We start from the raw sequence: 14,744 nt of genomic DNA on the forward strand, positions 1-14,744 counted from the left end.
ACCGTGTCCGTGTACCATTTCCGTAAAATGTACAGTGGGGGGAAAAAGTATTTGATCCCCTGCTGATTTTGTACGTTTGCCCACTGATAAAGAAAGGATCAGTCTATAATTTTAATGGTAGGTTTATTTGAACAGTGAGAGACAGAATAACAACAAAAATATCCAGAAAAACGCATCTCAAAAATGTTATAAATTGATTTGCATTTTAATGAGGGACATAGTTATTTCACCCCCTCTCAATCAGAAAGATTTCTGGCTCCCAGGTGTCTTTTATACAGGTAACGAGCTGAGATTAGGAGCACACTCTTAAAGGGAGTGCTCCTAACCGCAGCTTGTTACCTGTAAAAAAGACACTTGTCCACAGAAGCAATCAATCAATCAGATTCCAAACTCTCCACCATGGCCAAGACCAAAGAGCTCTCCAAGGATGTCAGGGACAAGATTGTAGACCTACACAAGGCTGGAATGGGCTACAAGACCATCGCCAAGCAGCTTGGTGAGAAGGTGACAACATTTGGTGCGATTATTCGCAAATGGAAGAAACACAAAAGAACTGTCAATATCCCTCGGCCTGGGGCTCCATGCAAGATCTCACCTCGTGGGGTTGCAATGATCATAAGAACGGTGAGGAATCAGCCCAGAACTACACGGGAGGATCTTGTCAATGATCTCAAGGCAGCTGGGACCATTGTCACCAAGAAAACAATTGGTAGCACACTATGCCGTGAAGGACTGAAATCCTGCAGCGCCCGCAAGGTCCCGCTGCTCAAGAATACATATACATGCCCGTCTGAAGTTTGCCAATGAACATCTGAATGATTCAGAGGACAACTGGTGAAAGTGTTGTGGTTAGATGAGACCAAAATGGAGCTCTTTGGCATCAACTCAACTCGCCGTGTTTGGAGGAGGAGGAATGCTGCCTATGACCCCAAGAACACCATCTCCACCGTCAAACATGGAGGTGGAAACATTATGCTTTGGGGCTGTTTTTCTGCTAAGGGGACAGGACAACTTTACCGCATCATTTGACGGGGCCATGTACAGTCAAATCTTGGGTGAGAACCTCCTTCCCTCAGCCAGGGCATTGAAAATGGATCGTGGATGGGTATTCCAGCATGACAATGACCCAAAACACATGGCCAAGGCAACAAAGGAGTAGCTCAAGAAGAAGCACATTAAGGTCCTGGAGTGGCCTAGCCAGTCTCCAGACCTTAATCCCATAGAAAATCTGTGGAGGGAGCTGAAGGTTCGAGTTGCCAAACGTCAGCTTCGAAACCTTAATGACTTGGAGAAGATCTGCAAAGGGGAGTGGGACAAAATCCCTCCTGAGATGTGTGCAAACCTGGTGGCCAACTACAAGAAACATCTGACCTCTGTGATTGCCAACAAGGGTTTTGCCACCAAGTACTAAGTCATGTTTTGTAGAGGGGTCAAATACTTATTTCCCTCATTAAAATGCAAATAATTCTATAACATTTTTGACATGCGTTTTTCTGGATTTTGTTGTTGTTATTCTGTCTCTCACTGTTCATATAAACCTACCATTAAAATTATAGACTGATCATTTCTTTGTTAGTGGGCAAACATACAAAATCAGCAGGGGATCAAATACTTTTTCCCCCCACTGTATATAGTATGTATTAACTGGAAGTATAAGCCGAAGTATTGTTGTCCATTAGTTTACTCCAATTAGAGGATGGGAGTTAGGGTTAGAGGAAAATAATAACAGAAAATATATCAAATAAATAAGCAAAAAAAATATGGGGAATAGGAAATGATGCAAATAATTACATTGATAGAACACACAATCTGTAATATTAAAGCTGATCTACCCCCTAAACATTTAATACATATATATTGTACAATCCAGGTGTGCAGAGTTCTTAGACTTACACAGAAAGACTGTAGTTGCTGCCAAAGGTGATTCTAACAATATTTCTGTATTTCATTTTCAATAAATGTACAAACATTTCTAAAAACATGTTTTCACTTTGTCATTATGGAGTATTGTGTGTATTGTGAGAAAAAAGATATATTAAATCCATTTTTAATTTAGGCTGTAACACAACAGAATGTGGAATATGTCAAGGGGTATGAATACTTTCTGAAGGCACTGTACTACTCCAACAGATTTTTCAGTTTTTTTCCAGAACAAGTATCAGGTCAGCGCCAAATACTTGTTTCCAGGCTATTTCCAAGACAACAGGAGAGATTCTGAGGTTCTCGTTGCCTCTCCATCCATCCCTCCATACATGATTCAAGCAATGTGCATGCACGATGGGTCTGTTTTTTGACTAAACCAACACGCAGAAATTCAGCAAAATGAAAAACATAGATATGTGTACAACATGTTTACACATATACAGTTGAAGTCGGAAGTGTACATACACCTTAACCAAATACATTTAAACTCAGTTTTCCTAGTAAAAATTCACTGTCTTAGGTCAGTTAGGATCACCATTTTATTTTAAGAATGCGAAATGTCAGAAGAATAGTAGAGAGAATGATTTATTTCACCACATTCCCAGTGGGTCAGAAGTTTACATACACTCAATTAGTATTTGGTAGTATTGCCTTTAAATTGTTTAACTTGGGTCAAACGTTGCGGGTACCCTTCCACAAACTTCCCACAATAAGTTGGGTGAATTTTGGCCCATTCCTCCTGACAGAGCTGGTGTAACTGAGTCAGGTTTGTAGGCCTCCTTGCTTGCACAAATGTTCTATAGGATTGAGGTCAGGGCTTTGTGATGGCCACTCCAATACCTTGACTTTGTTGTCTTAAGCCACAACTTTGGAAGTATGCTTGGGGTCATTGTCCATTTGGAAGACCCATTTGCGACCAAGCTTTAACTTCCTGACTGATGTCTTGAGATGTTGCTTCAATAAATCCACATAATTTTGCTACCTCATGATGCCTTCTATTTTGTGAAGTGCACCAGTCCCTCCTGCAGCAAAGCACCCCCACAACATGATGCTACTACCCCTGTGGTTCACGGTTGGGATGGTGTTCTTTGGCTTGCAAGCCTCCCCCTTTTTCCTCCAAACATAACAATGGTCATTATGGCCAAACAGTTATATTTTTGTTTCATCAGACCAGAGGACATTTCTCCAAAAAGTACGATCTTTGTCCCCATGTGCAGTTACAAACCATAGTCTGGCTTTTTTATGTCGGTTTTGGAGCAGTGGCTTCTTCCTTGCTGAGCAGCCTTTCAGGTTATGTCGATATAGGACTCGTTTTACTGTGGATATAGATACTTTTGTACCTGTTCCTCCAGCATCTTCACAAGGTCCTTTGATGTTGTTCTGGGATTGATTTGCACTTTTCACACCAAAGTACGTTTATCTCTAGGAGACAGAATGTGTCTCCTTCCTGAGCGGTATGACGGCTGCGTGGTCCCATGGTGTTTATACTTGCATACTATTGTTTGTACAGATTAACGTGGTACCTTCAGGCATTTGGAAATTGCTCCCAAGGATGAACCAGACTTGTGGAGGTCTACAATTGTTTTTATGAGGTCTTGGCTGATTTCTTTTGATTTTCCCATGATGTCAAGCAAAGAGACACTGAGTTTGAAGGTAGGCCTTGAAATACTGTCACGCCCTGACCTGAGAGATCCTTTTTATGTCTCTATTTAGGTTTGGTCAGGGTGTGATTTGGGTGGGCATTCTATGTTGGTTTTTCTATGTTTGGGATTGCTTTGTTTCGGCCAGCTATGGCTCCCAATCAGGAACAGCTGTACATGGTTGTTGCTGATTGGGAGTCATACTTAGGCAGCCTGTTTTTCCTTTGGGTTTTGTGGGTGAATATTTTTCTGTTTAGTTTTACTACCTGACAGAACTGTTGCTGGTTGTTTTTGGTTTATTTTGTAAGTGTTCATTTAGTCCATTAAAGTCTTTCAAGATGAACACATCCTCCGCTGCACCTTGGTCTCATTTTGACGACGGCCGTTACAAATACATCCACAGGTACACCTCCAATTGACTCACATGATGTCAATTAGTCTATCAGAAGCTTCTAAAGTCATGGCATCATTTTCTGGAATTTTCCAAGCTGTTTAAACGCACAGTCAACTTAGTGTATGTAAACTTCTGACCCACTGGAATTGTGATACAGTGAATTATAAGTGAAATAATCTGTCTGTAAACAATTGTTGGAAAAATTACTTGTGTCATGCGCGAAGAAGATGTCCTGACCGACTTGCCAAAACTATAGCTTGTTAACAAGAAATTTGTGAAGTGGTTGAAAAAGGAGTTTTAATGACTCCAACCTAAGTGTATGTAAACTTCCGACTTCAACTGTATGTTTCCTACTGAATTTTCAGCAGTTCCCTCCCTCTAGTGGCTGTGAGGTTGTAGTGTGTGAGGCCAAGCTTCATTCTGTCTCACATACAGACTGCTTTTTTTGCCTTTTCAGGCCACTCCTACATTCACTATAGACACCTACAAATTGGTTTTCTGTTTGTATTTAATTTGCTCTTACTCTGTGTAATTCCACATGATCTTGGTCTTCTTACTGCTCTTCAAAGAGTACTTTGACAACACTTTATTATTAAACATTTTAATCAAATTCAACAAAAACAATTCCAAGTCCCTGATGTAAACTGAAAATCATGACCAAACTATATACACACACAACTATCCATAAAAAAACAAAGCTCTAGTCAAGCATTTTCTACCACTGCATCTCCCCCTCCCTCTGTCTCTCTCTCCCTATCCCCCCTCCCTCTGTCTCTCTCCCTATCTCCCCCTCCCTCTGTCTCTCTCCCTATCTCCCCCTCCCTCTGTCTCTCTCCCTATCTCCCCCTCCCTCTGTCTCTCTCCCTATCTCCCCCTCCCTCTGTCTCTCTCCCTATCTCCCCCTCCCTCTGTCTCTCCCCTCCCTCTGTCTCTCTCTCTCTCCCCTCCCTCTGTCTCTCTCTCTCTCCCTATCTCCCCCTCCCTCTGTCTCTCTCTCCCTATCTCCCCCTCCCTCTGTCTCTCTCTTTCTCTCCCTCTGTCTCTCTCTCCCTATCTCCCCCTCCCTCTCTCTCTCTATCTCCCCTCCCTCTCTCTCTCTATCTCCCCTCCCTCTCTCTCTCTCTCTCTCCCTTCCCTCTCTCTCTCTCTCCCTTCCCTCTGTCTCTCTCTCTCCCTTCCCTCTGTCTCTCTCTCTCCCTTCCCTCTGTCTCTCTCTCTCTCCCTTCCCTCTGTCTCTCTCTCTCTCCCTATCTCCCCTCCCTCTGTCTCTCTCCCCATCTCCCCCTCCCTCTGTCTCTCTCTCTCTCTCCCTATCTCCCTCTGTCTCTCTCCCCTCCCTATCTCCCCCTCCCTCTGTCTCTCTCTCCCTCCCTATCCCCCCTCCCTCTGTCTCTCTCTCTCCCTATCTCCCCCTCCCTCTGTCTCTCTCTCTCTCTCTCCCTATCCCCCCTCCCTCTCTCTCTCTCTCTCTCTCTCTCTCTCGCTATCCTCCCCTCCCTCTGCCTCTCTCTCTCTCCCCTCCCTCTGTCTCTCTCTCTCTCCCTATCTCCCCCTCCCTCTGTCTCTCTCTCTCTCCCCTCTCTCTCTCTCCCTATCTCCCCCTCCCTCTGTCTCTCTCTCCCTATCTCCCCCTCCCTCTGTCTCTCTCTTTCTCTCCCTCTGTCTCTCTCTCCCTATCTCCCCCTCCCTCTCTCTCTCTATCTCCCCTCCCTCTCTCTATCTCCCCTCCCTCTCTCTCTCTCTCTCTCTCTCCCTTCCCTCTCTCTCTCTCTCCCTTCCCTCTGTCTCTCTCTCTCCCTTCCCTCTGTCTCTCTCTCTCTCCCTTCCCTCTGTCTCTCTCTCTCTCCCTATCTCCCCTCCCTCTGTCTCTCTCCCCATCTCCCCCTCCCTCTGTCTCTCTCTCTCTCTCTCTCTCTCCCTATCTCCCCCTCCCTCTGTCTCTCTCCCCTCCCTATCTCCCCCTCCCTCTGTCTCTCTCTCCCTCCCTATCCCCCCTCCCTCTGTCTCTCTCTCTCCCTATCTCCCCCTCCCTCTGTCTCTCTCTCTCTCCCTATCCCCCCTCCCTCTCTCTCTCTCTCTCTCTCTCTCGCTATCCTCCCCTCCCTCTGCCTCTCTTTCTCTTCAGTCTATCTGTTGGTCCAGCCAGCTCCTCAGAGTTCCCAGGTTTCTTTGCAGCCAGAGGATGTTCTTCTGGACGTTATCCATGGCAACCTCAGTCACTCTCAGCTGAGATGCCTGCTCATGGATCGACTCAAAGAATACACGCACCTGGGGAACACACACACCTGGTAAGCATGGCCGTGGGTTATGGGACACACCCTCTCCCTCGCTCAAACAGAACTTTGCTTCTGACAACAAATGATATTGCCACAGAAAGATCAGTAATCTCACCTCAGTGAGTTCCTCTGTGGAGGAGAACTGGGCTGTGGTACCAATGATGATGTTTCTAATAGAGAACGATCCCAACTGGAACCTGCAGTGTAGAAACAAGAGCAAAACACCACAGGTTGGCTAAAGCCCCCAGGCTATGGGATTGCTGGCCTACTACTACCTACTTTGTCATCAGTGTTAGTCTCTCAGTTCATCTTTCTCCCTTTCCCTCTCTCATTCTCCACCACACGGATAGGCTCCACCTATTTATCCTTAGTGTTAGTCTCCTTCTCTAGCTCTCTCCCCCCTCCCTCTATCCCCTCCCTCTCGACCACCTACTTGTCCACCAGGGTGCTCCAGTATTTCTGGACGTAGCTCCAGGCCAGATGATGTCCCCTGGGGTTCCTGGCTACCATGACGATGAGGGAGTCCAGGTCCTGGGTACGGATCACCTCTCCCTCTACACCCAGCTCCAACAACCTGTGGTAGAAACACACACACAAACTGAATGTAATGATGTCAAATATTGAATTGAATTGACAGAGTATAGAAGACTGTACATACCTGGTTAGTTTGTTAGTGTCTCGGCTGCTGGCCAGGGCAGAGAGGATCTTGCGTTTGTGTGTCTCTGAGAGGGAGTGGGTGTATGTCTGGAGGAGAGACGCCCAGCCCGTGTCCTCCTGGGCCCCTACTGAATACACTGTCTCTGCCACGTCTGCAGGCAGGCTGGTGGATGGAGAGGCACAGACAGGACATGGTTTACTTCTGCAGTCAGGCAAAGTTTGCACCTTTGATTGGTCATAGATTTGAGGAGGTATGTTACTGTCAAAGGGATGTAACCACACTCTCAAATAGCTGACAGACAGACAGATCGGCAGGCAGGCAGACAGACATACTTAAGTGTGCTGTTGGAGTCCAGCCAGTGTGTGAAGCTGCGCTGGGCCTGCTTCAAGCAGGGGAGGTCTCCTAGATGGCAGGCCAGGGAAAGGAGCTCCGACCTCAGTCGCCTCTCAGACACAGAGCCCTTGTCGCTCCACGTCTGACGGTCAATCACATCACGGAAATACCACAGGATGTACGTCTGCGGAAAACACACACAGAGAGGACATCAGACCACACACAGAGTGGACATCAGACCACACACAGAGAGGACATCAGACAACACACAGAGAGGACATCAGACCACACAGAGAGGACATCAGACCCGACACAGAGAGGACATCAGACCACACACGGAGAGGACATCAGACCACACAGAGAGGACATCAGACCCGACACAGAGAGGACATCAGACCACACACAGAGAGGACATCAGACCACACACAGAGAGGACATCAGACCACACAGAGAGGACATCAGACCCGACACAGAGAGGACATCAGACCACACACAGAGAGGACATCAGACCACACACGGAGAGGACATCAGACCACACACAGAGAGGACATCAGACCACACACAGAGAGGACATCAGACCACACACAGAGAGGACATCAGACCACACACGGAGAGGACATCAGACCACACACAGAGAGGACATCAGACCACACACAGAGAGGACATCAGACCACACACAGAGAGGACATCAGACCCCACACAGAGAGGACATCAGACCACACACAGAGAGGACATCAGACCCGACACAGAGAGGACATCAGACCACACACGGAGAGGACATCAGACCACACACAGAGAGGACATCAGACCACACAGAGAGGACATCAGACCCGACACAGAGAGGACATCAGACCCGACACAGAGTGGACATCAGACCACACACAGAGAGGACATCAGACCCGTCATAGAGAGGACATCAGACCCGACACAGAGAGGACATCAGACCACACACAGAGAGGACATCAGACCACACACAGAGAGGACATCAGACCCGACACAGAGTGGACATCAGACCACACACAGAGAGGACATCAGACCACACACAGAGAGGACATCAGACCACACACAGAGAGGACATCAGACCCGACACAGAGAGGACATCAGACCCGACACAGAGAGGACATCAGACCACACACAGAGAGGACATCAGACCACACACAGAGAGGACATCAGACCACACACGCACTCAAACTCCGCAACTGAACCAGAATGTTTTTAGAATTGTTTTATGTGTTTGTGTGATGTATGTGTATGTGCCCTACCCTGAGGTTTTGTGTGACATCAGGTATGTCTCTTCTCTCCACCATCCTGTAGAAAGCTTCCAGGTAGCCCAACCCCTCGAGTAAGGGCACGGTGTGACTTTCTGATCGCAGGTAGCCAATAAGGTCCAAGGCTTTATCGAGTGACAACCGACCTGCCCTATAGAAGTAGTATAGAGAGATGACGTCAGAAATAAAAGTCTGTTTGTGTTGTCTATTTATATATTAACACACACAGGTAGGTTTCTTACGTGGTGAGTTGGAAGGCGTTGTGTATGAGGTGTGTTCTGTCCATGAAGCTGAGAGCTGTGTGGTTGTCCTTCAGTAGTTGTATCAAGTTGTCCCAGCCTGAACCATCATAGTGGACCAGGTAATAACCAGCCATGTCCACATTCACCTTCACCCAGCCCACCTCCTCCCCCACATCCACACTGTCTGAGGAGAGAAGAGACTAGGCAATCAATAAATTAGTGAAACAACCAGTCAATCAATCAACTCCTCACTAACCTCCATACTGACGAGCGAGACCACAACTATCTTACCTGTGAGTGTGGTCATTAGGTGTCTTACCTGTGAGTGTGGTCATTAGGTGTCTTACCTGTGAGTGTGGTCATTAGGTGTCTTACCTGTGAGTGTGGTCATTAGGTGTCTTACCTGTGAGTGTGGTCATTAGGTGTCTTACCTGTGAGTGTGGTCATTAGGTGTCTTACCTGTGAGTGTGGTCATTAGGTGTCTTACCTGTGAGTGTGGTCATTAGGTGTCTTACCTGTGAGTGTGGTCATTAGGTGTCTTACCTGTGAGTGTGGTCATTAGGTGTCTTACCTGTGAGTGTGGTCATTAGGTGTCTTACCTGTGAGTGTGGTCATTAGGTGTCTTACCTGTGAGTGTGGTCATTAGGTGTCTTACCTGTGAGTGTGGTCATTAGGTGTCTTACCTGTGAGTGTGGTCATTAGGTGTCTTACCTGTGAGTGTGGTCATTAGGTGTCTTACCTGTGAGTGTGGTCATTAGGTGTCTTACCTGTGAGTGTGGTCATTAGGTGTCTTACCTGTGAGTGTGGTCATTAGGTGTCTTACCTGTGAGTGTGGTCATTAGGTGTCTTACCTGTGAGTGTGGTCAATAGGTGTCTTACCTGTGAGTGTGGTCATTAGGTGTCTTACCTGTGAGTGTGGTCATTAGGTGTCTTACCTGTGAGTGTGGTCATTAGGTGTCTTAACTGTGAGTGTGGTTATTAGGTGTCTTACCTGTGAGTGTGGTCATTAGGTGTCTTACCTGTGAGTGTGGTCATTAGGTGTCTTACCTGTGAGTGTGGTCATTAGGTGTCTTACCTGTGAGTATGGTCATTAGGTGTCTTACCTGTGAGTGTGGTCATTAGGTGTCTGTGGATACTTGTTGAGGTGTCAGTCCTGTAGGTCAGAGGGATGTGCCACAGGAACCTAACACAGAGAGATCAGAGAGGGGATGTGCCACAGGAACCTAACACAGAGAGATCAGAGAGGGGATGTGCCACAGGAACCTAACACAGAGAGATCAGAGAGGGGATGTGCCACAGGAACCTAACACAGAGAGATCAGAGAGGGGATGAGGCGCAGGAATATGACCTTGCTGCACATGAGAATCACAGAGAATGTGTGTGTGTTTGTGTGTGTGGTGTGTGTGTTTACCCCTGCTGCAGGCTGGGCCATGCTGGATCAGAAGGATGTGCGGTCCTCAGGAACCTCTCCTGTTTCAGCAGGAGACGAGACCCCTGCCTAGTAACCGTTACCAAGGGCACACCTGTCTGCAGCATCCAGGTGTTCATCATGGTCGTCAGGTCCAGGTGCTCCCCAGCGTACAGATACTGACACACACACACACACACACACACACACACACACACACACACACACACACACACACACACACACACACACACACACACACACACACACACACACACACAGGTAAACATCACACTCTTAAATCAGTGGTGAGACTTGACTGTTGGTATTGTAATGTATTGCTATGTAAAGAGAGGTGTGTTTACTGCGTTCTTAGCTGCCTGCCTGCTGCTGTAACAGTGTTCTCCAGAGGTGAACTCCTCTTCTGAACACGTCTGAGAACAACAACACAGCACCTTACATTTACACACTAAATCATCCTACACAGAGGGATCAATTAAGCAATAAGGCACGGGGGGGGTGGTTTATCGGCAATATACCACGGCTAAGGGCTGTTCTTGGGCACGACGCAACGCGGAGTGCCTGGATACAGCCCTTAGCCATGGTATATTGGCCATATATCACAAACCCACGAGGAGCCTTATTGCTATTATAAACTGGTTAACAACGTAATTAGAGCAGTAAAAATAAATGTTTTGTCAAACCCGTGGTATATGGTCCGATATACCACAGCTGTCAGCCAATCAGCATTCAGGGCTGGAACAACCCAGTTTATAATAAAATATATATCATTTGATCAATCTACGCACATTGGCCAGGCTGTCCCACAGGTCCTGGTTGTGAGCGTTGCTGTAGCTGTACCTGCGAAGGTAGCGCACGATTCCACTCTGGAACACTTGGTCAGTCAGGTAGTGTCTGAGCATGTGCAGGACACATGCACCCTGGTGGAACAAACACCACAGTACATTAACACTGTGGCCCTGATCCAATACTTTAGACACTCATCCTTACTCCCTCCCTTGAAGTAAACACAGGGTTGATAAAAGCAATGTGATGTGAAAAAGATGTGTGTGCGTGTTTGCTTTTTTGTCTACCTTGTCGTAGGATACTGTGTCGAACATCTCTGCAATCTGTGTGGGGCTCTCAGCCGCACTGGAGATGGGGCGGGAGGAGTTAAGAGAGTCTCGACCAATCGCAGCGAAGCAGGTGTCCACCAGATAATCCTCCTGAGAGATAAAAAGGGCACCTTTTCAACAGGAATATCCCTCAGGGACATGTGAAACATTCATACTAATCATTAATACTACTGTGAAGTTGTAATGTGTACAACATATGAGTAACAGGATCTTACCACTCTGAGTTTGGGGTATGTGGCGTTGACTGAGATGTACTCCATGTATCTGGCGAAGCCCTCGTTCAGCCAGATGTCGTTCCACCACTCCATGGTCACCAGGTTGCCAAACCACTGATAGACAGACAAACGGGCAGGCAGGAGAGGACAGACAATGAGAGATGTCAGCAGAAGAGGAGGGCAGAGATCTGTTGCAGTCATTTCATTCAGGTCCATTCACTGTGAGGAGATCCATTAGTCTCCCAGTGAGGATAAACTTCCCGAAGAATGCAGAGGTTTATGACATGAAAGTCTAATCCCTCTTCACACTACCAAGGTTCACTTCCTGCCATGACCTGCTACTTCCTGTTCAACACCCTGAACAACTTTCTGTCCGGCTCTCACCTGGTGGGCGAGCTCGTGGGCGATCACCATGGTAACCCAGACCCTATCGGAGGCTGAGGAGGTGGCGGGGTCGTAGAGCAGGCTGGTCTCTCTGAAGGTGATCAGACCCCAGTTCTCCATCGCCCCGGCCTGAAAGTCTGGGATAGCAACCAGGTCTGGAGGGGGGGAGGCAGGCAGCAACTTCAATGATTACCTTACTTGTTTCAACAACTGCTACTGAACCCTGGTCATCAGCACCGTTAAGTTACCTTGTTTAGGTAGTGGGTATTTGATGTTGAAGTATTTAGTTACCTTGTTTAGGTAGTGGGTATTTGATGTTGAAGTATTTAGTTACCTTGTTTAGGTAGTGGGTATTTGATGTTGAAGTATTTAGTTACCTTGTTTAGGTAGTGGGTATTTGATGTTGAAGTATTTAGTTACCTTGTTTAGGTAGTGGGTATTTGATGTTGAAGTATTTAGTTACCTTGTTTAGGTAGAGGGTATTTGATATTGAAGTATTTCTCATAGAACTCCAGTAGTTTGACTGCAGCCTTCAGGGCATAATGGGTCTGCTGCCATTTCTCAGGAGCAGCATAGACAGATACCTGAAACATATGACAGGGATGTTCTGAAATCACACATACCGCCTGTACACACACACACACATTCACACACACCCCTGTCCCACCTACCTTGACCCCTGAGGCAGTTGTTGCGCTGACAGATCTGAAGTCACACACGATGAAGGCCACCAGATAGGAGCTCATCCTCACACTCACAGCAAAACGGTCCTCCATTAGACCATCATCCAGGACCACTGTCTGCTCCTAAAGGGGAAACACACACACATTGTAATGCACACTCACATACTATGATCCACCTGCCACCATGTTGCTTTTGTGTGTTTACTCACTACAGGCATGTTGGACAGGGCGGTGTGTGCCAGGCTCCTCCTGATACTGATAGAGTAGTTAGCCTTGAAGCTCGGCTCATCAAAACAAGGAAACGCCATCCGAGCACTGGTGGGCTCAAAATGAGTGGAGGCCAGGTTCCTGGAGAGATAGATAGATAGATAGATAGATAGATAGATAGATAGATAGATAGATAGATAGATAGATAGATAGATAGATAGATAGATAGATAGATAGATAGATAGATAGATAGATAGATAGATAGATAGATAGATAGATAGATAGATAGATGGTGGGCAGAGAGAGAGAGAGTGGAGAGCAGAGAGAAAGAGAGAGAGAGACATTACAAGGAGTTTATCATGTGATGTCTCACAAAAAAAACATTTGGTTAGGGAGTGATGCACAACGCAACCTTTCTCCCTCACATGGAGAGAGAGAGTTAGGCACACTCACACACGCTCCGTACCGTGTCTCTCCGGCGCTGGTTCTGTAGGTGCTCCTGTAGAAGCCATAGAAGCCTTCTCCTAGCTCCGCCCCAAACTCCAGAAACAGGAAGTACTTCTGCCCACCGCTGAGCACTCTGGGAGAGAAGATGGCAGTCTGCTCATGGGTAGGGTTGTGGAGCACAGGGAGCACCTGAAGACACACATGCAGTAGTAATTAGATGGACATGTCAGAGGAGACAAAAGTGGGACATCGTTAGAAACTGAGCATGACGGTTTAGTTTTGAGGGAGTAGCCTACCCGGTCTGACAGGTGAGCCAGGTTCTGGTCCAACATGGTTGCTGTAGTGATACGGAGCCCCTTGCTGTGCAGCACCACCCAGTTGGTATTGTTCTGAACCTGGAGCTCTATCCGGACAGTACCGCTGTAGCTGAGCATGGTGAGGTTAGGGTGGAGCAGGAGGTGGTAGTGGAGCGGAACAATGTACCCCGGAAGACGGAGGTGGCTCCAAGGGAATGAGAGGCTTCCTGTACCTAAGGGAGGCTGCTCCTCAGTGGGGTTAGGGGGCTCAGAGGCCTGGGTCGGGCTAGCGGAGGTCTGGGTCACACCAGCCAGAGACAGGAGGGCCAGAACCAAGAACCTGACCATAATGGTGGAAATGTTGGAGGAGGACCACTGTAAGGATGAGGATAAGGATCACTCTTGAGAGCAGCAAACAGTCTGCAGGCACTCAGTTTGTTTTCAGAACGTAGAGAAACATCAGGAAGGATAGCTGTAGATAATTACACTTCAGGAGGAACGTAGTCTCTCTTTGGTTAGACGGAAATGTATAACCTTACAGCAACAGGCTAGTAGAAATGTCCAGAAGTTATTTCTTGAACCTGAAGGAAGACAGAAGGACCTATGTTATTTTATATTTTTCTTACAGTGAATCTATTTCATCTAGGATCTCACACAGTAATGAAGTGGTAATGTGTTTAATTAATTAGGTCTGATTTTATAAAGCCAAGAAGCTGAACAATTTAAATTCTGGTCGGGTTGATAAAGGCTGCTGTCTATTCTATGCAATGATACACACGCTTACAGCCAGGCAGCAAGCCCAGTGTGTTACATGTCAAAAAACAACATGGTGAGTGGAAGAGATAGCTGGTTGTAAGTTACCCTAGCTGTCCAGGCTACAATAGAGAAGGACAGGGCTGCACTTGTAATCTGATACTGGGATAGACAGACACAAATGCACATTCACCCCCTAAACAGCTAAATAACTTTGTTTTGATGTTAACAAGTCCAACACTATCACCATAGAACAGAAATCATGTTGCCCCAGCACCCCAGATGTTCCCTGAGTTGGATGGAGGTGTAGACGGAGGTTAATTCCATGTTTTTATTCTTTTACCTCATTTGAGCTGCATCATCCTTCCCTCGCTCTCTGTCTCTGCTGACAGCTTTCATTTTCTCTTTCATGCTCCCGCCCCCTTTCCTATCCCCACGAGTACAGCAGCTGTGTGTGTGACCTTCCTTTTCTGTAACGTTT

General features: G+C 46.9%; 1 protein-coding gene across 1 annotated transcript; it reads right to left on the minus strand.

Moving 5' to 3' along the window:
- Positions 1–5,982: 5,982 nt before the first annotated feature.
- On the minus strand, positions 5,983–14,744 carry erap2 (endoplasmic reticulum aminopeptidase 2). The gene is made up of 21 exons (XM_045706975.2): positions 14,607–14,744; positions 13,997–14,091; positions 13,511–13,885; positions 13,234–13,403; positions 12,770–12,908; positions 12,549–12,683; positions 12,341–12,461; positions 11,878–12,032; positions 11,494–11,607; positions 11,237–11,368; positions 10,952–11,083; positions 10,508–10,576; positions 10,146–10,321; positions 9,838–9,917; positions 8,735–8,918; positions 8,487–8,643; positions 7,224–7,408; positions 6,892–7,053; positions 6,667–6,807; positions 6,349–6,430; positions 5,983–6,225 (listed from the first exon to the last, which is right to left on the minus strand). Exons 3-21 carry the CDS (start codon positions 13,856–13,858, stop codon positions 6,079–6,081), a joined length of 2,829 nt encoding a protein of 942 aa, XP_045562931.2. The 5' UTR covers positions 13,859–13,885; positions 13,997–14,091; positions 14,607–14,744; the 3' UTR covers positions 5,983–6,078.

The sequence above is a fragment of the Salmo salar genome, chromosome 24, assembly GCF_965601325.2.
Source record: "Salmo salar chromosome 24, fSalSal1, whole genome shotgun sequence".
NCBI classification, from domain to species: domain Eukaryota; kingdom Metazoa; phylum Chordata; class Actinopteri; order Salmoniformes; family Salmonidae; genus Salmo; species Salmo salar.

What these genes read in the sequence shown, in the direction of transcription:
- erap2 (XM_045706975.2), bottom strand. Translation starts at nt 13,858, where the DNA reads ATGGTCAGGTTCTTGGTTCTGGCCCTCCTGTCTCTGGCTGGTGTGACC. An exon ending in ATACCCTCTACCTAAACAAG is followed by an intron (nt 12,033 to 12,340) that starts GTAACTAAATAC and finishes CCCCCCCTCCAG; the next exon opens with ACCTGGTTGCTATCCCAGAC. An exon ending in CATACCCCAAACTCAGAGTG is followed by an intron (nt 11,369 to 11,493) that starts GTAAGATCCTGT and finishes TTTATCTCTCAG; the next exon opens with GAGGATTATCTGGTGGACAC.